The following is a 23,749-nucleotide window of genomic DNA, read 5'->3' on the forward strand; positions in this document are numbered from 1 at the left end:
TCTGTCAGTAAAGTGATTGTAAAGGCAGAAGGTTTTTTTATCTTAATGCATTCTATGCATTAAGATAAAGAAAAAGCTGTGTGTAGCAGCCCCCCTAATACGTACCTGAACCCATCTCTATTCAGCGATGTTGCAAGAGAGACTCAGCTGCCTGGGACTCTTCACCTCATTGTCTGAGACAGCAGTGGTGTGCCATTGGCTCCCACTGCTGTCAAAGTCAGTGAGCCAATGAGGAGCAAGAGTGCGGGCCTAGCCAGGGCTCCTTGTCTAAATGAGCACACGGAGTTGCGAGTTGCGGCTCGGCTCAGGTGCTCCCATAGCCAGCTGCTTGCTGTGGGGGAACTCGCAAGAGACCAAGAGGGACCTGAGAAGAGGAGGATCTGGGCTGCTCTGTGCAAAACCACTGCTCAGAGCAGGTAAGTATAATGCAAAAGTATTGGGGGAAAAAACCCCAAGACTTCATCACTTTAAGGCATAATGCACACAGAGCGTTTTTACAGCTGTATTTAGCAGCGTCAGACTGCTTTTTTTTTTTTTTTTTTTTTTTTTTTTTTTTTTTTTTTTTTTGCAGCTTAAAAATGCCTCTCAGTGTTCTATGGTCTCATGTGCAGGCTTTTAGGAGCTGTAAGCAGCATAGGCATTTTCAAGCTGCAGAAAAAGCCCAAATGTACGGCTGTAAAAACGTCTGTTTCCAGCGTTAAGCAGCGTCAACCGTTTAAAAAAAAAAAATGTATGTCAAAATCACTAGTTTCCTATGAGAGCCCATTGATTTGAATAGAAGTCGAATCCAAATCAGATCATGAAGATCCAACTTGAAGGGGAACCCCACGCCAAAATCAGAAAAAAAAACAGCGTGGGATCCCCTTTACAAGATCCATACCAGACCCTTCGGTCTAGTATGGATTTTGAGGGGAAGCCCCAAAATCCATTCCAGACCCTTATCCGAGCATGCAGGTTGGGGGGGAGGGGGGAAATGAGCGAGCCCCCCCCCCCGAACCATACCAGACCACATGCCCTCATCATGGGTACTTTGGGGTGGGGGGCTCCGCCCCGCCCCAAAGCACCTTGTCTCCGCAACCCTGACAGTGGTTGTGGCAGTCTGCGGGCAGGTGGCTTATCGGAAGCCCCAAAATCCCAGCCCACACCATATGTGAATAAGTACACTGTACCCTTACCCATTCACCCAAAAAGGTATCAAACATAAATAAAAATGGCACACAGGTTTTTTAGTCCTTTTTATTAAAGCAGCTCCATTGTATCTTCTCCCTCCAGTCTTCTCCCTTCTCTGGCTTTTCTCCCTCCTTCTCCTCTACTGATGTCTTGTCCCCTCTCCGGTTATGCTCCTTCCTCCAGTGAAGTCTTCTTCCTTCCCCCAGTAAAATGTCTTCTCCCCTCTCCGACTCTTCACCCTCCTCCGCCGAAGTCTTCTCCCTCCTCCGGTGCAGTCTTCTCTCCTCTCTGCTGCCTCCTCTGCTGATATCTTCTCCCCTCTCTGGCTCTTCTCCCTCTTCCGCTGATGTCGTTTCCCCTCTCCGGCTCTTCTCCCTCCTCCGCTGATGTCTTTTCCCCCCTCTCCGGTTCTTCTCTCTCCACTGTCTTCTTCCGCTGTCTTCTGGTTCTTCTTCCTCTGGTTTTGCTTCCTCTGATCTCTTATTCCGGCACCAGCATTGGCAGTTATGTGAGCTCCGCTCTCTGCTGGTTCTTTTATAGACACAGGAGGTGCCCATCCGTTGATGTCATCTGGAAACCATGCCCCCTTGTGACATCACCGCCCCATCATGCCTCGAGTAGTCATCAGATGGCAACACCTTGTGTCTAAAAGAACCAGCAGAGAGCAGAGCTTGCATAACTAGCATCGGGAGAAGACATCTGAGGAAGAAGAACCAGAAGACAGTAGAGGGGGGAGAAGTTACGTAGGAGCTGCTTTAATAAAGAACTTAAAAACCGGTGTACTGTTTTTATTTTTGATACATTTTTGGGTGAATGAGTAGGGGTACATTGTACCCCTTACTCATTCACATAGGGTTGGGGGCTGGGATCTCGGTGCCCCCTTCTCCAATGGGGCTTCTAGATTCCGATAAGCTGGCCATCCGCAGACCCCCACAACCACTGGCCAGGGTGTGTGGAAGAGGCCTTTGTGCCCATCAATGTGGAGGTAAGGTGCTTTTGAGGTGGAAGGTGCAGAGCCCCCCAGGTTGAGAGCATGTGGCGAGGAGGGGAGCGCTTGCTCGTCGTCGCCCCACCCCCTCCCCTTTTCCTGACCTGCTGGGCTATGTGCTCGGATGAGGATCTGGTATGGATTTTGTGGGGGAACCCCATGCATTTTGTGTTTTTTTTTTTTTTTTTTTTTTTTTTTTTTTCCATTTTGGCACGGGGTTCCCCTTCAAGATCCTTGGTGCGCAAGTCGCACCAAAAGTGGGATTATAGTGATTTAACTTGGATGTGACTTCTATTCAAATCAATGGGCTCTCATAGGGAACCATTGGTTTTGAATAGAGGCAGAGAAACGGTACTTAAAGCTAGCATGGCTAAATGCGCATTAACGGCAATCCAAAAAGCTACTAAAAGCACAATTTTACAGCTTTTCCTGCCGTTTGTAGAGGCTTTGCAGTTAGTTTCTTCCAACGTCCTGTGTGGATGAGGCCTAAGCAACAAAAGTCTATTTACAGTAAATATGAATAAAATGTCCTTTGGTAGTGATCAAACATGGGTATTTTCTACCTGGTTTATGAATAATTGTTCCCATGCTGCCTGGATTAGCATTGACAGCTGGGATTGTTTGTAGTGTGTGACACAGAGGTCATTGACATGTAAAGTGACCCAAAGTACAGTGTAGCAAGGACTTCACCTTTTTATTCTTTTTACATGCTTGTGTTGTAGTTGACAGCTTTCCAGGGACTTGTCCACATTTGAGAATTAGCTAATATTTTTCTTAAAAAAACTACTTTTTACATACAGAAGATGTTGAACTATGCCCAAATTGAACTCTGTAAATTCTTAGATGTGTATCAAGGAGCGCTTTCCATAAAAGTTCATCTCACGTGAAGGAAATTAAACATTTTTTTTGGTTAAGAGCATCAGACGCAGCCAACAAATTTTGTGGGGGAAAAAGCCTCCCCTTTCTTCATGGTTTGAGCAGTCAATGTTAATAAAATCATGACAGAATACTCTGAGACCTGTGTTCAGGCTTTATGAAGACTAGTATCTTCTGACAGCACTAATTTAAAAGAGAAGTATGGGAATGTATTTTGTTACTTTCCTAGGTGGATACTGCATCTGTCCCCCACCAGCTTGAAGACTGAGAACCGAGCGATCAAACACCAATGATCACCTGGTTCTCAGGGCTCCATTAACAGAGAGCTGGTGACTGTCAGTCACCACTGTCTGCTCTGACCCTCCCCCAATTGAAATCAATGGGCAGCGGTGCTTTGCGGGCACTTTTAAACCTTTTTCGGCCACTAGTGGAGTTTAAAAGAAAAGCGCTGCAAAAACGATGGTAAAGTGCCGCTAAAAATAGTGGTGCTTTACCGCCGGCCCTCCCAATGCCCCAGTGTGAAAGTGCCCTTAAGGTTGCTCTGGAAATTTTGGTGTTAAAAATAATAAATCCTTGTGCATTTAAATTCACATGACTGCGCCTATGATTATATAGTATTCCTGGCTGTATTATATATTTCTGTCATTTTAATTGAGGACTCCAGTTTTACATTTAACCATGCAGTGGCGCGTTGGCTGATGGTGGCTGTACGGAGAGGCTCCTTTTTAATTTCCTTGGTGTAAGCTTCTTAGGCCCCTTTCACACTTGTGCAATTTTTTTCCTGTGAGTTTGGACATCGCTTCAAAGTAGTCCCTGTACTACTTTGGTTCGACTTTGATGCGAATTGAGGTCTATAGACCTCAAGTTAACACAGGCATTCCCTGAAATTGTGGCAAAACCGTGCGACTTTCAGGTCACGGCAGTGTGAAAGGGGCCTTAAAGTGTATCTAAACCCAAAATACTAATTTTAACATGTTGCAGCTTTAGTACTTGTATGTTGTGACTGCATTTGTTTTCTTTTTTTTAGGCTTTTTCTGCCTTTAGTTTCACACTGGTTATATTACAAGTAACACATGTAATGTCCTTTTGTACACAAATGTTTCCACTGTATCTATGGAAGTAGGTCGGACAGGCTGTAGTAGTTTATGCAAAGAAGATCATGTTTTATGTACTTTTTTTTCATCTCACAGGAGGTGACAAAGACACTTGGGTCAAGGCAAGATCAATATGTGTTTTCTGTACTTGCTGAAAATGTTCTTAACCGTAAAAAAGAAAATGAATGTACCCAACACATCCAAGGACTAATAAACTGTAGTATATTACATTTTAGTTTCAGGCATAGATATGCTTTAATTTCACAAAAGAAGATTTTTGTTGCCTAGTTTGTGGCCAGTGGTGGAGCCTCCTATAGCTTCACTCCTCTTAGCATTGCTTTATACAGGGTAGGCATATCATTGTTGGCATGGCTGTAGAGATGTGCCCTTCCCCGGACCTAGCGCCACTCTCAGGATGCAGACGGTGGTGCCTTGTCTGTGGCAGATTATAGTTATGCCCTGAGGCTCCCCTTTAATTACCTTGGTGTAATCTTCCCAGTAAGCAAAAAAAAAAACATTCATATTGGTGAATACTTTAAAAAGCCTGTGCCACTTTTTTTCCCTCCTCTTCCACTGTATAGATTATGGCATTGAAGCCTTATGATTTAAGAAGACGATTGTATGTGATGTTCAGAGGGGAAGAAGGCTTGGATTATGGAGGCTTGGCCAGGTAATCTTTTTCCTTTTATCTTCTACTTAGAAAGCAGTTTCACTTTCCAGCTGAGTAAACTCTTGTTGGAGGAATTTTTTTGGAGGATGGGGGGGGGGGGGATGTGCTTGGAGGTCCTCCTGCCTTGACCAAGAAAGACATTGAAACGTTGGGCAGAACAAACTTCTCTTTTTTGAACACGTACACCTACTCAAGACACGTAGGTGCTTCTACTACTTTAATTTTATCTGTACCTACAGGGCTGCTCATAAGGCAGTACAACTGGTCCTGTTGTACTGGGCCCAGGCCTCATCTGCTAAATGGGGGGGGGGGCAGGGCATCTTTACTACTTTTCATTTCTACCTAAATTAATACATTTTACTAGACCACGCTCCTGCTTCTACGTGCTTACCAGGGCTTAAATCACATTTCCCTGGGCCCCATCATGTCAGCAGAGGGGGACTTTTTTCATTTTTCGGGAGTAGGCAGATAAAGTCAGTGCTGCTGTTCTGCTACACCCCGGGGGAATTGGAGGTAGGGCTGGGGGGACCCTATGATTTCCAACAACCCTATGTCTACCTATGATACTTTGCTGCAGCGCACTAAGATACTCTATGAACAGTGTACAGGGACTTCCAGTAGATTTTATGCTACAAACACTTTGTATGTCTTGACACAGAATTCATGACCAAAAAATCTCCATACACAGCACTGCAAACTACTAAATGCTTGTTTTGTTGGATTGTCATATTTCTCTGTATTCAGTATGCCTAGTTTACCAAAGCAGATAATAAAGTGGTGATAGGTTATTGTGATAAAAATAAACTTTATAATTTAATTGAAACATTCTGTACTGTCACGGTGAACTATGTTGGCCTTAAAATCCCAATTGATCAATCATTTTAAATGCATTCCAGGTGCTTACAAACACAAGGTTTACAAAGTTTGTTTTCTTTCTAAAGCATCCACTGTCTGAGTAGAAAAGCTTGCCCCCTGCCAGCATGCTACAGAGAACAACTCTTGTTCTCTGTGTGGAAGCAACCGCCTCTCTGCAGAAATCTTACACACCCCCTATTAAGTTATATGTTATGCTCTAGATCAGGGTTTCTCAACTCCAGTCCTCAAGGAGCACCAACAGGTCATGTTTTCAGGATTTACACTATTTTGCACAGGTGATTTGATCAGTTTTCACTGCCTTAGTAATTACCACAGCCGTTTCATCTGAGGGAAATCCTGAAAACATGACCTGTTGGTGCGCCTTGAGGACTGGAGTTGAGAAACACTGCTCTAAATAGCAAAGCTTGGGAAGGAAAGGAGGAATAATAATAATAAAAAAAACGACCAGTAGCTGTTGATGCCCAAGTCCTAAATGGAAAAGGGTTTTGCGGACGCCATGATTCTGACTTTGCTGAAGGCCAGAAATCCCTCTTCTAATACTGTTAATCAATGCACATGGAAAGCATACTTTGCTTGATGCTATTAGGGAAAGCTTCATCAAGGGCTTTGTGGCACAGGTTTTTATCCTTCCTTCAGTCAGGTCTGGACAGGTCCTTAGCCCTGAGGACTATAAAAGGTCAGCTTTCTGACTCATTCAGAGAATGCTAGCTTCCCACTCTTGGTCAGAGCCTTTGTGATCACATTGTTCCCCCAGTATTCTGTGCTGTCAGTCATTTCTGAGACCGCTCTTCGCCCTACCTATATTACCTATTCAGGATATTTCTCTACCTCTTCTGTCATGCAAGATTGTCTTCCCTTCTCATGGCTATACCCTCAATTAGGAGGGTGTCTGATGTTGTGTTTTGTCCCCTAAGGACCTTTTCTTGTACCTCACAAGGACAAGGTTGCTTTGAGACCACACACTCTATTGTCTAAGGTGGTCTGTGTGTTTCATTTAAATCAGGACATAGTGTTGCCTTTCTTTTTGTCCAGCCCCAAAACATTCCGAGGAGATTACTTTCCACACCCTGGATGTGGTTAGGGCTATGTGAGTCTACCTCAAAGCCACGGCCCAAATTTGTTAATCTGCTGCCTTGTTCCTTTTGCCTGAAGGTTCCTGGAAGGGACAGGCTGCCTTTAGATCCACAAATGCTAGGTGGATTCAACAGATCATCAACAGGCCTGCAACCTGGAAAGTGGCCACCTGGTCCTCTGCTTATACGCTTGTTAAATTATACCAGCTGAATGTTCAGGTTATGGCGAATACCAACCTCGGTTGGAAGGTTCTATAGGCGTACCTGTAGGTGCCCTCTCATTTATTCCTTTTTTTGTCTTGTTAAGATGATAGTTCCTGTTGGCCTTTGTTGTTGCCTGCCCCTCATGAGATTGTCTTTGGATATCACAATAGGAAGAAGAAGTAGTATTAATTCTCCTATATCCTGTGGTGTGTGATTAAGAAGATTTTACAGGTATCACAGGGCCCTTCCCTCTGGCAATGCTGACAATAGGAGGGGTTATGTTGGGTGCTGTCAAGCTTTCTGCTATAGTTTTGAGTTTACAATCTCCTGGAGGCGAACCATAACATGGAGATCTTAGAGCTAACTCTTCTTGGTCCTGTGATGGATTCCAAGAAAGAGATTTATAAACTGAACAACCTGTTCTGGTGACTACTGTCAAATGATTTCCTGAGGATTCCCTAAGTATGGTGTTGTGTCCCAAGGACAGTGAAGTGAAAGGAAATCTCCCCTCTCCCAGCAAAACAAAAAGCAAAGACCTCAACAGGTTTCCTGTCACTTTAAATAGTTTATCCTGGACTTACCCAAACAGTTTCCATTACTAAGTAATCTGCAGCCAAAAAAATAAAAATAGTTGGCCTGAATGATTCTCGACCATTTAGGAGAAGCCAATGAATACAATATTTCCTCTGATTAGCTGAGGTAAGCTGATGTGATGTTATTGCCCACCTTTTCACCTTGGGCTTTCTTTTGGTGGTATTTCATCAACTCTGAGTTTATTTTTTGCGCTATAAACAAAAAAAGACCAACAATTTTGAAACAAAAACAATATTTTTACTTTCTGCTCTAAAACGCACCCAAAAAAAAAAAATTAAAAAAATGGAATTTCTTCATCAATTTAGGTCAATATGTATTTTTGTTAAAAAAATAAATAAAAAAATTCAATAAACGTATATTGATTGGTTTGCGCAAAAGCTATAGTGTCTACAAACTATGGGATATATTTATGTGTTTTTTATTTATTTAAAACATTTTTTTACTGGTCATAGCGGCGATCAGCGACTTATAGAGGCACTGTGATCGTTTGTGTCAGAATGTTCACCGCAGTGACACTTTTTTGGGGGAACCAGTGACCCTAATCTGCCATCTGCTAAAAATATGCACTGTCACTGTACTAATGACACTGGCTGGGAAGGGGTTAAATCTCATGGGCAATCAATGGGTTACCTGTGTGCCTAGTCAGTGTTTGTGCACTGTGTGGGAGGTGCTTTTACTAAGGGAAGGCATGGATCCATGTCCCTGTTTTGCAGAAACACAGGATCCATGCCTTCTGTACTGACAGAAAGGCAATCTGCCTTGTTTACGAAGGCAGACTGCCATTCTGCCTGTGTAGCGAATGATCGATGGGTTCCAGCGGACATCGAGAGTCCGCTAATCTGCTCTCGCTGTGCAAAATCACAGCAGGAGAGAACCGCCGCATTTGCGCCCACTACCCGACCGTGCGGGATCATGTACGTGTGTGTGTGTGTGTGTGTGTGTATGTGTGTGTATATATATATATATATATATATATATGTGTGTGTGTGTGTGTGTGTGTGTGTGTGTGTGTGTGTGTGTATGTATGTAAAAAAAATTATATTCATATATGCAATACATGATCCTGCGCACAACCTCCGCCCTGTAGCAGTCGTTAAAGTGACATAAAACATGGAATTCTGCAACATAAATTTTATACGCTATCCAAGGAATAAAAAAAAAAAAGTTTTTGCCTTAAATAAAATTTAACAGATTTAATGGATTTCCACTTTATTCATCCTGAGCATAAAAAGTTATCTGCAAAGGTGATATAAAATTCACACATGCAGTGATTATAGGAGGCAAATTTCAACATTCATTTTGTAGATCTTCAAACTGAAAATGTTAGGGTGCCAAATGTAGCTGCTCCTGAACAATCTGCTGTTACAGAACACCATAGAGTTGGGAAGAACCTTGTGTCTCTGGGTAAACCGGCACCCCAGGCTGGTCTTTTCTGTGGAATTAGTGATCAGTCTGGCTGAGATTTTCTTTAAATAATTGCTATTTTTCCAGAGATCTTGTCAAGATTGGGGGTGTCTGCCAGATCCCCCTCCCTCCTCTAAAGGTGTACTTTCATGTATTCCTAGTGCACATTGTTTAGATCTTCAGCGCATCTACAACTAAATAACACTCATTCTTTTCATTCCTTCTTTCAGAGAATGGTTCTTCCTGCTCTCTCATGAAGTGCTCAATCCAATGTACTGTTTGTTTGAATATGCGGGCAAAAGCAATTATTGTCTACAGATTAACCCAGCTTCTACTATTAACCCTGATCACCTGTCATATTTCTGCTTCATTGGACGCTTCATTGCTATGGTGAGTTTTCACTTTCTGGATGTGGTACTGTCAGACTGGGGTGTACAGAAAAGAAAATAAGCTTTACACTATATAGTGTGGGAAAAAAGTATTTGATCCCCTGCTGATTTTGTACGTTTGCCCACTGACAAAGAAATGATCAGTCTATAATTTTAATGGTAGATTTATTTTAACAGTGAGAGACAGAATAAAAACAAAAATATCCTGAAAAACGCATTTCAAAAAAATAATAAATTGATTTGCATTTTAATCGGTGAAATAAGTATTTGATCCCCTATCAATCAGCAAGATTTCTGGCTCCCAGGTGTCTTCTATACAGGTAACGAGCTGAGATTAGGAGCACTCTCCTAAAGGGTGTGCTTCCTATTCTCAACTTACATAGTTACTTGTATGAAAGACACCTGTTCACAGAAGCAATAAATCAGATTCCAATCTCTCAACCATGACCAAGACCAAAGAGCTGTCCAAGGATATCAGGGATTGTAGATCTACACAAGGCTGGAATGGGCTACAAGACCATCGCCAAGCAGCTTGGTCAGAGGGTGACAACAGTTGGTGCGATTTATTCGTAAATGGAAGAAACATAAAATAAATGTCAATCTCCCTCAGTCTGGGGCTCCATGCAAGATCTCACTTTGTGGAGCTTCAGTGATCATGAGAATGGTAAGGAATAAGCTCAGAACTACACAGGAGGATCTTGTCAATGATCGCAAAACAATTGGTAACACACTAACACTAACACACTACACCGTGAAGGGCTGAAATCCTTCAGCGCCTGCAAGGTCCCCCTGCTCAAGAAAGCACATGTACAGGCCCATCTCAAGTTTGCTAATGAACATCTGAATAATTCAGTGGAGAACTGGGTGAAAACGTTGTGGTCAGATGAGACCAAAATCGAGCTCTTTGCCATCAACTCAACTCGCTGTATTTAGAGGAATGCTGCCTATGACCCCAAGAACACCATCCCCACCGTCAAACATGGAGGTGGAAGCATTATGCTTTGGGGATTTTTTCCTGTTAAGGGGACAGGACAACTTTACTGCATCAAAGGGACGATGGACGGGGAAATGTAAAGGAGAAGGGATCTCACCGCTCCAGGAGCACACATGCAGGCTGTAAACTGTCTCTTCGGCTGGGAAGCCACAGGTGCTGGCTATTACCACTAGCAACAGACGAAAAACAAGCTCTGGACTGCTGCAATCTTCAGAAGACCACTTTCTTTCTTTTATTGGAAAATCACATCACAGCTCAACACACACAGCGAACAAGGAAAAATTGAAACGTCAGCAATTTTTTCTTGTTCGCTGTGTTTGTTGAGCTGTGATGTGATTTCCAATAACAGAAAGTGGTCTTCTGAAGATTGCGGCAGTCCAGAGCTTGTTTTTCGTCTGTTGGATGGGGCCATGTACTGTCAAATCTTGGGTGAGAACCGCCAAGGCAACAAAGTAGTGGCTTGGGAAGAAGCACATTAGGGTCCTGAGTGGCCTAGCTAGTCTCCAGACCTTAATCCCATAGAAAATATGTGGAGGGAGCTGTAGGTTTGAGTTTCCAAACGTCAGCCTCAAAACCTTAATGACTTGGAGAGGATCTGCAAAGAGAAGTGGGACAAAATCCATCCTGAGATGTGTGTAAACCTGGTGGCCAACTACAAGAAACGTCTGACCTCTGTGATTGCCAGCAAGGGTTTTGCCACCGAGTACTATGTCATGTTTTACGAAGGGGTCAAATAATTATTTCAGTCATTAAAATGAAAATCAATTTATAACTTATTTGAAATGCGTTTTTTTTTGGGGGATATTTTTGTTGTTATTCTGTTTCTCAATGTTAAAATAAACCTACCATTAAAATTATAGACTGATCATTTTTGTCAGTGGTCAAAAGCACAAAATCAGCAGGGGATCAAATACTTTTTTTCCCCTCACTGTATATGCAGAAAAATGTCTTACAAGCCCCCAGTTATGAGCGGTGGTCATTTTTTTGTAATATCTTCTTTTATAAAATGTTAACTGAATACCCATGCTTTACATTAATTAACAGTTTTATGTAAGGGTAATAGTGTTCTTTAATATGCATATATATATATATATATTTATTATTTACTTTTTATGCCGTCTTTTAGTAGCACGTAACAAATGATGTGTTATGACCTATATATTACTGTGTTTATGAAAAAGGCTGTTTTATGTGTCAGTAAAAGGGTGTGAAGCCTTGTCTTGTACACTCAGACTCCCATATACAGTACTGCTGCTGTCAGCAAGGAGTGAATATACTGTGAGTAAGTCATAAAATCAATTGGCTGTTGTACTGGAGGTATGGGGTTGGGTACAAGATGATCACTCTGGGGCTGGTAACATGCAGCCATGGACAGTAAAGTGTCGTTTTTCTCTACTCTCTGCATATTTGAGTATGATGATGACATATAAATACTTGAGCAATGGAAAGTAGGGCTGTTGCCTAGTAATGAATAAGATTTCACTTGTCATTCTTGCTCTGAGAACAGTGGATGCAGGGATCTCCCCCATTGTGCTATTGTATTCTGACAGCGGGGACCTCCCCTTCCCCCCCTGTCAGAATACACAGATCAGTGCTGTAGCCATTGGCTGCATGTGCTGATCCAATGTGGTTTTTCCAGCAGGACCGTTGGTTGTTAGACTGGCCTCTGCTGAACCAGCCGAATTTTGGTATGTGTATATCTAGCTTTATTTTGTCAGAAAACTCCCATGGTATACGTGTGAGTAGAGATGACCGCTGAGTGTTTTCCTTTCCAGGCTTTATTCCACGGTAAATTCATTGATACCGGCTTTTCTCTGCCATTCTACAAGCGCATGTTGAGCAAAAAACTCACCATCAAAGACCTGGAGTCTATTGATCCTGAATTCTATAACTCACTAATATGGATCCGGTAAGTGAAATTTGTGTTCAACTTCTTTACAAAAATTTCCTCAAAAGCACTCGGTGACTGATTAAAGCATTGATCACAGTATCCAATAATTGTGCTAATGTGTCAGAATGCTGTAATGTAATGCCTACTTTCAGATCTGGGGGAATGAAGGATGCTTTAAATAAATTGCTTATTCCAAGAGTAGATAAGGGCAGCCATAAATGGCAGGTATTGGGGGGGGGAGCATCCAATCAGCAGAAATCCTAATTGTACTCATTGGAGAATGATCGTAGTTTTAAGAGTTTGGCACTATTTCTGTTATACGCTGAACAGCTGTTTAGCAAGATTACACTTCGGTAACTCCATTCATTCATTCCTAGGCAGCTGCTGCAAATGGTGAATTTCATACCGACAACAGTGACAACATGCACTAGCAACTGTATAGACATAGGGGAACCAAAACTATATATATTTCAGCTTTATTTAAAATATTCCTCCTACTTTAAGAGGAGAGAGCTGCAGATGCTACGGTTTTAATTCTCTAACCAGCAAATTAACATAAGTAGACTGACAGGAATAAGTATTAGGAAGTCTGCAAATAACGTAGACTGTGTTGCATGAAGTACACACTGTTTTAAACCCAAAAGCAAACATTTATTATGTTGCAGCTTACCAATTCTTAGATGTGATGGCTGCATTCGTTTTTCTTTTCAAGGCTTTCTTTCCCTTATTTTCACTTGGTGATCTGACCAGTAGGTCTGTTTTCAAAAGGGCGAGCTCTCTTGTACTGTAGATGAAACAAAGGGTTCAGACAAACAATTTGCCACTGACAGGAGTGCTTACAACTATCAGCTTTTACTTTTGGGATAAAGGTTTTTCATAAATAAATAAAAAACTGCTTATAAAGTGTGAGCTGGAGTTTGGCGTCAATTTGTTGGTGTATCTAAATCTGCTAGTACATTTATCACTGCCCCCCAGATTAACAATCCCAACAATTAACAACCCCCCCTCCTCCTCACAATGGCCCCCCCCCCCCCCCCACCCACCTCTTCCCGTCGTCCTCACATCAACTCAACTACCCCAGCACTGCCCCCATTTACATCACCCCACCACAGCACTACTGCCCATAATAAACAAAGTTTTGATAAAAAAACAATAAAAAAAAAAGTACAAGACAGGTAAGTGTGTTATTGGCAGGATCACCAGTTGAAGATAAAGCTAAAAAAGTGAAAACAAGATAATATATTGCAGCTAAACTAAACAGTCCTTAGATATTGTGGCTGGATTTCTATTTTTTCATGTGTTTAAATAAACTTTAAAGCTTCATTACACTGCTGCTGCTAAACGGGTGTTCAGAGGCAGTTGGATGCTTTTTTTTCAGCTGCCCCAACTCATCCAATGTTATCTTATGTGTACATGTACACAGGTTTGTTTAATGTCATTTTTAGGCAGTTGCGTTTGGAGGCTTTTCTTTGAAGGCCAAAAAAATTATTTCAGACACTAAACGTGATACCAGCGTTTAGCCGCGTTTCGTTTAGAAGCTTTTAAAGGTGCCCAATTTTTTTTTACATTACAAAACTTAATTATAGCAAATAATGAAAAACCACTAAAAAATATTTTAAAAACTTGTAATTTCTTGCAGTGCTTCATTTATATACCCCTAATGAGCCAATGATCCAATCCAATACACCACTAGAATTGCTGTTAGCCAAAGTAGAATTGGAATTTGACCTATATGTTGTTAGATTTGAACCAGATGACCCCACCATTGATCTTGACCCTCTGACTTGATCAAACATAGTTTCATGAAATTTAATATCTGGCTTTTTTATTTCTACATTTTTTGGAAATAAAATGAGAAAATTGTTCATTTGTAAATTTACAAAATGTAAATTTTGTGGTCCAGAATGTTGATATTTACGGTTAGGGAGTTAGGGTTTCCCCCTGAAGAACAAGATTAGGGTCTCCCGTTAGGGTTTCCCCTCAAGAACAAGGTTAGGGTTTCCCGTTAAGGTTAGGTTTTCCCCCTGAAGAACAAGGTTAGGGTTTCCCCCTGAAGAATAAGGTTAGGGTCTCCTGTTAGGGTTTCCCCCTGAAGAACAAGGTTCGGGTTAGGTTAGGGTTTCCCCCTGAAGAAGACGTTTCTCTGGTGGCACACACTTCCAAATTAAAAAAATGTGTCAGGGAAACTACACAGCTGTACATACATGTTGGAAAAATATCCTACAGACATGCGCTGCACAATCAATGGATGTGTCCAGTAGCAATGAACTCTGGTCCTCGCAAGCAATTTCCGAAGTCTTTCCAGCCTCATCAACAGCAACGTCAGGAGCATTTCCTCACATATGGTCATTATGGGATCCATAGTAAAAGCACCGACATTGAGGTAGATACAAGTACACTGCTGCCTCTCTCAGCTGCTGCAACTCACTCTGGTCTCATGGAATGTCTGAAATAGTTAAATACTGTTTTTGGGGCTTTGGGGGATCTTATGATGTTATCTTAAATGAATGCTCCTATACACGATCGTGGCAAAACGCCACTAAGCACTGCATGCAAACGCGGCTAAATGCCAGTTTCAAGCTGTCAAAAATTTTGTTCAGAGGAGGTTGCCTCAGCGTCCCGTGTACATTAAGCCTAATATGTTTTTATGAAGAAAAAAAAGTTTTTAGTATTTATTTAGTGTATTTAGACATGCATACTAATTGTGTTTGTGTCTACTTCATGGATGCTTTTCTTGTGATGCCTTTTTCCAGAGACAATAACATTGAAGAATGTAACTTGGAGATGTACTTTTCTGTTGACATGGAGATACTGGGAAAAGTCACATCTCATGACCTCAAACCTGAAGGATCCAACATTCTTGTTACTGAGGAGAACAAAGAAGAATACATTGGGTAAGATCTATTCAGACTTCCCGACACCAAGGATAGGATTATGCAATTATAATAAGAGCCATGACTTTTACTCCCCATCCTGCCTTCATTGTATTCTGACAGCTCAACTAACAGTTTTCCACCCGGCTCCTTAGGCTGGCCCTAGACGGTTCGGATCCTGCTGAATCTGATTCAAACCATATGTGGGCAGGTTGAATGCCGGCTGATTGATCAACTTGGATACAATCAGCCTGCCGGATTCACTTGCGATTACCGCTAGCGGTTGCTATAGCTGCTAGTAATAATCACGGTGTTCTCCTGGCAAGCATGCCCCCCCCCCCCCAATCCCTGCTGGGAGCAGACAATTGCTCGGCAGGAGGGATTCCCCTGTCAGCAGTGTTTGGGTTGATGGGGGAATCGTGCAAATTTCCTTCCTGCAACCCGGCTTGTAGTTCTCAATGAACTGTAAGGGTGCTGGTAAGTGCTCTTGTAGTCCATTGAGCTTCCTGAACTTCCGTAACTGCCTGCCCCTATCAGCAGTATGAGCAGACAGCAGTGCTGGGACAAGGCCATTTGGTGCCCAGGGCGAAGATGACAATCTTTCCTGGGGCCCCCTCATGCAATTTTGCTCTTCACCCCAACATGCCAAAAAACGTACACACACTCTGTACCCCCCCCATCCACAGCCACCTCTGTACCCCCCCCATCCACAGCCACCTCTGTACCCCCCCCATCCACAGCCACCTCTGTACCCCCCCATCCACAGCCACCTCTGTACCCCCCCGTCCACCTCTGTACCCCCCCGTCCACCTCTGTACCCCCCCCCGTCCACCTCTGTACCCCCCCCCGTCCACCTCTGTACCCCCCCCGTCCACCTCTGTACCCCCGTCCCATCCACCTCTGTACCCCCCCCCGTCCACCTCTGTACCCCCCCCCCCCCGTCCACAGCCACCTCCTGTATAGCCCCCTGTCCACAGCCACCTCCTGTATAGCCCCCTGTCCACAGCCACCTCCTGTATAGCCCCCTGTCCACAGCCACCTCCTGTATAGCCCCCTGTCCACAGCCACCTCCTGTATAGCCCCCTGTCCACAGCCACCTCCTGTATAGCCCCCCTGTCCACAGCCACCTCCTGTATAGCCCCCCTGTCCACAGCCACCTCCTGTATAGCCCCCCTGTCCACAGCCACCTCCTGTATAGCCCCCCCTGTCCACAGCCACCTCCTGTATAGCCCCCCTGTCCACAGCCACCTCCTGTATAGCCCCCTGTCCACAGCCACCTCCTGTATAGCCCCCTGTCCACAGCCACCTCCTGTATAGCCCCCTGTCCACAGCCACCTCCTGTATAGCCCCCTGTCCACAGCCACCTCCTGTATAGCCCCCTGTCCACAGCCACCTCCTGTATAGCCCCCTGTCCACAGCCACCTCCTGTATAGCCCCCTGTCCACAGCCACCTCCTGTATAGCCCCCTGTCCACAGCCACCTCCTGTATAGCCCCCTGTCCACAGCCACCTCCTGTATAGCCCCCTGTCCACAGCCACCTCCTGTATAGCCCCCTGTCCACAGCCACCTCCTGTATAGCCCCCTGTCCACAGCCACCTCCTGTATAGCCCCCTGTCCACAGCCACCTCCTGTATAGCCCCCTGTCCACAGCCACCTCCTGTATAGCCCCCTGTCCACAGCCACCTCCTGTATAGCCCCCTGTCCACAGCCACCTCCTGTATAGCCCCCTGTCCACAGCCACCTCCTGTATAGCCCCCTGTCCACAGCCACCTCCTGTATAGCCCCCTGTCCACAGCCACCTCCTGTATAGCCCCCCGTCCACAGCCACCTCCTGTATAGCCCCCCCGTCCACAGCCACCTCTGTAACTCCCAACCCCTCCCTACAGCCACAATTTGTAATCCTCCCTTTAAGACCCCTTTCACACCACACCGCCCATAGCGTGGGCGGTAAAACGCCACTATTTTTAGCTGCGGTTTACCGGAGGATTTTCCGCGCATTTCGGCCGCTAGCGGGCCGCTTTTACCCCCGCTAGCGGCCGAGAAAGGGTTAAAACCTCCGGCAATTCGCCGCAATAGCGACGTTTTTCCGGCGGTATTACAGTGCTGCCCCATTGATTTCAATGGAGAGGAGCAGTAAACACCGCTCCTTCACCGCTCCAAAGAAGCTGCTGGCAGGACTTTTCCCTGACGCCCTGCCAGCGCACCGCTGTAGTGTGAAAGCCCTCAGGGCTTTCACACTACATACAATGGTGCAGCTTCTTGAGGGCGGATTGCAGGCGCTATTTCTAACGCTATAGCGCCTGCAAAACGCTGTGGTGTGAAAGGGGTCTAAAGAGTTCTCGCCTCTTTTCACAAATTCCTCCCCCTCCTTCTCACAGTTCTCATCCTCACCGCGACACTGTACCTTTCTGGTATGTGTGTGCACTCTTTCTCCAAACACACAGTCCCAGATCTGTAGCAGACAGCCAGAACAGTTCACTCTGTTCTGTGCTATAGAAGTCTGAGGGGGGGTGACGGGACAGGGGAGTACGGGCGACCGCTCTGCCTCACTCCCTGTCACAGGCCAGCCACTCTGATCCTGCAGCTCCTGACAGAGGGAGAAGCAAGATGAGTCGGCTCTTACACACATAGCCCACAGCTGTTCTCCTCCCCTGTCAGTGTGGCCGCTTGTGTTAACCCGGCTGGGAGAGAAAACGGGGAGGACGGAACAGCTGTGTTTGTGACCGCTACACCAGGAGAACTATTCTGAGGCAGCACTGGCTTCAGGGGCAGTTGCTTTTGGCCTGCATTAAAGACGTCCCTGATATCGCCCCCTCTCACACTCCGCCCAGGGCACCTGTCCCTCTCGCCCACCCCTTGTAACGGCTCTAGCAGACAGTGTACTGACAGTCTGCAAAAGCCTGACGTTGCACCCGTGATTTACCAAGAAAAAAATGAATAAAATATCAATGCACATTTTTTTCTTACTTGCATACAATTGCGCATTTATACATTTTTTTTTATTTTTTTTTTTAATATGTACTTATCATTTTAAGTAGTGGATGGCTGAACATCCGCAAACAAATAAAATTGTGGTCTACCGCAAGCTATGGATCTGCAAATGCACCTGGTTTAGAAGTGCTGACAATGATGTAACTGAGCTCATGGACTATCATGGACTAACCAATTTCTGTAGCAAATCGTTAGACACTTTTTTTAAGGTGGTAAAGAGCGCTTTACTAATTAAGTTGTGATCTTTTTAGTACATAATATATTTTTGCTCCTGTTTTATTCTCCTTTGCTGTGAGAAACTGAAATCTCTCCCAGTGTACTTACTGATCCTGCTTCATCCTTGTCCTCATAGGCTGATGGCCGAATGGAGATTTTCAAGAGGGGTAGAAGAACAAACCAAAGCATTTCTGGATGGCTTTAATGCAGTTGTCCCTCTCCAGTGGCTGCAGTATTTTGATGAAAAAGAGTTAGAGGTTCGACTTGTATAAATGTACATATTTAAATATATACTTGTGTTACTGGGGCCTGAATTGTATAATGTCAACGCAATTTAAGTCTTTTTTTTTATATATATATACTTTTGATGTGCTTAGTAATCAAGATTATTCGTTTGGAATCCTCAAATGATAATTTCAGTGCCCCGATCTAGTTATGGGATGTGCTTTAGATCTTAAAGTTTTGTCCAGTCCTCATTAAAGCAGATGCATGTTAAATGAGATTTTCACAAATATGACATGATCACAGGGTGTAGTAACTCAGTAATATGTGTTCGTTGTGCATTCTTAAATGATTTTCTCGTAATCATACAGTACAGGGCACAGGACTTGACTTAGACCATGCTGCTACCTTCAGGTGATTGGACACTGGTGAAAGCTTTGCTGGGAACTCAACCACCCCAAGCTTTTATATTAGTTTCTGGATTTTGGTCATGGATTTTTTTTTTTTTTTTTACTTTTAATGTTAAAAGTTGCCCTTGTGTGGAGGAAGAGGGAGGACATCTATTAACATGTGCTCCACATTAGGCAAAGACATCCTGGCCTTATCGCTCTTTTTTTTTTTTTTGGTATAAAAAGAAGCTCTAGTGCTGCACCTCTGCTATTTTTCTGTGCTTCATGTTTTCACAAGGCAGACTCTTGGATGCTGTGGACTGCACAGTGCCTGGGCTTCTATGGGCATACCACTTTATCTCTCATATGAGAGGTCCCCTAACTTTATAGCAACTATAATATCATGAGGTTCTATTCTACATCTCTTCATATTTCAACATAGTTTTTATATTCACCACATCTTGTGGTGGGATATCTTCAGACCCTGAGCCAGTTCTTTGACAAAAGGCCCAAACCCTGATGCTCTCACTGCCCCCTGACAGCACACCTCTAGTACTACTTTGCTGGCCTAGTTCTGTAAAAGGATGCACTGTTTCTGTCCTCAATACCTCTTTATGTGCTCTACATGCGTTTTGTATATACCTGGGCATTTGTCTGCTCATCTCACCAAACAGTCAATTATGTGACTGCTCTCCAGACTCTTGTTTAGGGATACCCCAGCATCTCTATTGAGGGGATTTGAATCACATATCACAATTGCATATCATTCTGCCTCAAGTGCTCTTACTCATGCAGAGTCATCTTGTGCTAAAATTAGGCTTTTTTTCTTTACAAAGGGCCTTTGTAAGAACAGAGCCTTCTACACTTTATTACCCCGAGCAGCAGTACAATGTAGTTCTGTTCTGTTCTGTTTTTACACTGCATAGGATCCAAGTTTCCTGGAAGACAGTTTTCTTTGTTACCCTGGGGCTTTTTTTAATTGCCTTTGTGTGGGAATGTAATTCCCCTTCCCTCTATCCAGCCTTAAAGACATGTCAAAAACTTACCTTACGTTTATGGATATATTACACCACCAAAGTAAAACGGGTTGTTGCCAACATCCCTTTAGTTAAAACAAGAAAAAATGGGGTACCCCCCCCCCCCCCCCCCCACCAGTATATTGGGACTTTAAGGGCAAACTCAAAGTATTACATCAAAATACAATAAAAATATTTATTCATTATACAGATAAAACCATTGGGTTAGCATGACAAAACGTGATAAAAATGACTCATTTAGGGTTAAATATTTATGTGATAGTCTCTTCTCATTATGCCGGCGTGTTTCAGGAAACAGACTTGAATCCTTTCTTCAGGGCCATTTACATAAAGATGGTCCTAAATTTAAAGCACTCAATGAGTAAGCCCGCAATAGGCTCACCGTGGATAAAAACAACTATAGATGTGTCTGCACCAGTGTACGAATGATCTCCCACATGTGGCTCCCCCCAGGCGGGGGCACCGAGGCCTTAGATGCTCCACATAAGGATCCCAGACGTGGCCCAAGTTGCAGCCAGCAGATGGTGAGGAATAGAAAAGGAGGGGGGGGGGGGGGGAGTCAAGGTTGCTGAGGATAAAAGCAGTAATCCCCACAAGTGATGTCTGCCCCAGCCTTGTGTAATCGACAGCCAGAGATGATCCCCTCAATCTACCGTCAAACTCAAGCAGCATCTTCTTACCCTAGGTTTTATGGAAGCTGTCAGCTCTGTCATCTATGGCTACCTGCCATGTATTACCTTGGTAACTGACCCCTCTTCTTTTTATAGCGCAGTCTCTCTAGGGGATTCCCTTCTCTTTTTACACCCGACTGGGTGATTAGTCTAACTTTTTATTAGGGCTTCTGCCCTCAGGGAACGAGTCCATTTCTCCTGAAGGTTGGCGTTCTTTGGTCCTTTACAGCATTTAGTATCCATCTTTCTCAAAGGTTGCAGGGCCACTTTATGTTCACATTTTTAAAACCTTTTCTTGACATTCTGTTTGAGCCTCCGCAGATCTGTTCTTCGGCTATAAGGTGCTCCTGCTGTCTGGGTCCGTTAACACACCCTGTTCTTCCTGTGGGGCCTGGTGCTGCAATTTTTGCTGCTTTGTTGCCAACCCTTTGATTTCTTGCTTGGGGATGTCCCATTGTTTAACAATGAATACCTGTGTCCTGTACTGTATGATTAAAGGAGGAGTCCAGCCAAAGCTTTTTTTTGTTGTACTTCTCCTATGGATCACAGGAGTGCAATTCGTTTTGCACTTCTGTAACCCGGTTTCAGCATAGAGCTGGTTAAAGTCCGCCCTCTGCTGAGGTCACGGATTTCAGTCCAGGCACTGCGTCATCATGACAAAGTCTGGATCCGCCAGGTGCCTGGACTAACGCCCCTCTCAGCAAGCTGCTGAGAGCCTGAGACAGCCGCTACCCGCCCCTCCACAGCTCAGCGCTCCAGTGAGCGAGGAGGAAGCAGAGCGGACAGGTCTACAGCTCTCTGCTCGGGGATTTCTGAAAAATGAGTGATCGGCGATGTTCGATCGCTCGGTTCTCGGTATAGTGTTTGGGGGGGAAAGATGCTGCATCCACTGAGATAATTATGATTCGAAAAAAATAAAAATCCTTTACTTTAAGATAATAGGAATTTTGATATACTAGTAAATTCCATCTCTTGGCGTACAGGACACAGGTTCCTATACTCTTTCTCTGCAATCTCCTTATTTTGATGGTGTCCAATCACCAGCAGGAGAAGGGTATGCCTGTGTTTTTTTTTTTTTTTTTTTTTTTATAAACCAAGAGTGCACAACAAATTAATACTTAAAGGCACAGAATTTAAACATTTTTATTGGTTTAATTGTAATCAAAGAAGCCAGTGCATTTTTGGGGTTATAGATGTCTTTGGGACTTGGAAAAAACAGAAAAGCTGTAGCCACTCCATAAAGAGTGGGTCATCAAAACTGAAAAAACAAGCAACTGTAGGTATAAATTGCTAAAAACTTAAGGGGCATACACATACCTGCACCACCTCCCAAACTCCTGTTCGGGCTAAATCTCAGTCTGCTGGGACAGGTAAAGCTTTAGAACTTACTGATGGCACCAAACCTTGTCCTACCCCTTACTGCCTCCTGCACATTCCTGTGGGCAAGTGACATAGTCCATTATAGTTTTGGGACTTGATGGCAAGTTTGCCTGTCAGAACAGGTTGTGAGTTAGCAGTAATGTGGAGGGTTTTGTCGGCTGATGCTAGGTACCTACAGCAGTTTCCTTTTTGCGAATTAAGAAAGTGCTGTAGCAAATTCGAATTCCAGATATAGGGGTAGCTCAAAGTAGAGATGAAGAAGGATGCTATGTTGGATGACAAACTGGCGCTCAAAGTTTTTGACCATATTTTTTGGCATTTTTGAGACAAATTTGGTTTTCGATAGGGGAGCACTGATCAGTACACAGGAGGATGGACAGAAATGTCTATTATAGAGGATCAGGATATCTGACTAAACAGACTGCTGTCTTGAATTAACCTACAGGTGAAGTGATATTGCAGGTCTGGGCCTTCTGAAAATCGGGGAGCCCCAGGAAGGAGTAATGCTCAGTTTCCCACATTCCTAAACGTGGGCATTAGAATTATGAAGGACACTGGCAAATTTTTTGCAAATCCCTAATAAAGTACTGCTCTTGATGCTGTTTCATTTATCAACTAATAGAACTATCTGTGTCTTTACATCCTGTATACATTAGAGATTGTACAGCGGTAAACCCGAGACAAGCAACTACAATAAACACTTTTATACAGTTTTCCAAAACCATTGGTGGTTTTAGTTCAGGATGATCACATGCATGCATTTTACAAGGGGAATGAAACTGCTGCTTATAGTTTACAAAAGATATTTTATTCTATGATGTCCTGTGTGATTTTTCTTTAATATGTGTAGCCATCAGCGGTTCCTAGTACCTGTATCTGCCAATTGGTGAATGCCAAAACTTAATAACACTGTGTTCATTCAGTAAAGCTGCTCCTGGCCACTTTACTAGAATCTTAAGCTGTCATTGGTATGTGGCTTTTTAATGTGGAAAATTGTTAGGCAAGACCTTCATTTTCCAGAAGATATTATCTAGCATAACTTGTATGGAGAGATCATTTTAGATCAGCTTTCTGCACCTACAACTACATATCTGTCAAAAGGGATTTTGGTACTCTGACCAATCACTGCATGTATGAAACACAACTTAAAGTGTACGTAAAGGCAAAATGAAAAAAAAAACATAGGCAGGATATATTTACAATACATGAATAATTCCCTATGTATTATCCCTTTAAAGACTGCAAGTAATGAAAAAAATCTTATTGATCATCTGACAGAAATGCACTCCGCTCCTAATTTCTTGTGTGCTGACAACCCACAGCATTTTTTATGGACTAGTAGTGTCAGCCCTGCCCAGTTTTCCTTTGATAAACTTCTGCAACCCCCTCTGCACTCCATCTCTACAATATAGAAACAAATTATTCTTTAGTTCAAGATGAAAACTAGAAAGAGAACGCACGACGTGTTCACCAGACATAGGACAGCTCTGCATTTCTGGCAGGTTCAACTGATATTTATTTAGTTTTTTGTGCACTTATGGAACAGATAACAAAACAATTTAAGTGGTATGTTGAAAGTTGAACTCCATGTGTGGACTTTATTGCATACTTACCTATGTAAATATGCATATTTCATACCGTGGGGACTGCTGGGAAAGCTGATGATCACAGTACACTGACCCCAAGGGGGTCACGCACTTATCACTTGCACCATTCAAAGATTTATAATATGAATGCTGCTGGTAGC

At 43.5% G+C, this 23,749-nt stretch overlaps 1 protein-coding gene across 3 annotated transcripts in view; it reads left to right on the forward strand.

Moving 5' to 3' along the window:
• WWP1 (WW domain containing E3 ubiquitin protein ligase 1) overlaps nucleotides 1–23,749 on the forward strand; it is a 263,487-nt gene that overhangs the window by 235,429 nt on the left and 4,309 nt on the right. For all 3 annotated transcript variants that reach the window (XM_077492977.1, XM_077492978.1, XM_077492979.1), the window contains exons 16-20: nucleotides 4,710–4,798; nucleotides 9,180–9,339; nucleotides 12,108–12,241; nucleotides 14,977–15,117; nucleotides 18,440–18,560. In XM_077492977.1, coding sequence (XP_077349103.1) covers nucleotides 4,710–4,798; nucleotides 9,180–9,339; nucleotides 12,108–12,241; nucleotides 14,977–15,117; nucleotides 18,440–18,560 — 645 coding nt within the window. The remainder of the gene's footprint in view (nucleotides 1–4,709; nucleotides 4,799–9,179; nucleotides 9,340–12,107; nucleotides 12,242–14,976; nucleotides 15,118–18,439; nucleotides 18,561–23,749) is intronic.

Source organism: Lithobates pipiens, unplaced genomic scaffold, assembly GCF_037356315.1.
Source record: "Lithobates pipiens isolate NorthernLeopardFrog02 unplaced genomic scaffold, aLitPip1_a1.2 Scaffold_19, whole genome shotgun sequence".
Lineage (NCBI taxonomy): Eukaryota > Metazoa > Chordata > Amphibia > Anura > Ranidae > Lithobates > Lithobates pipiens.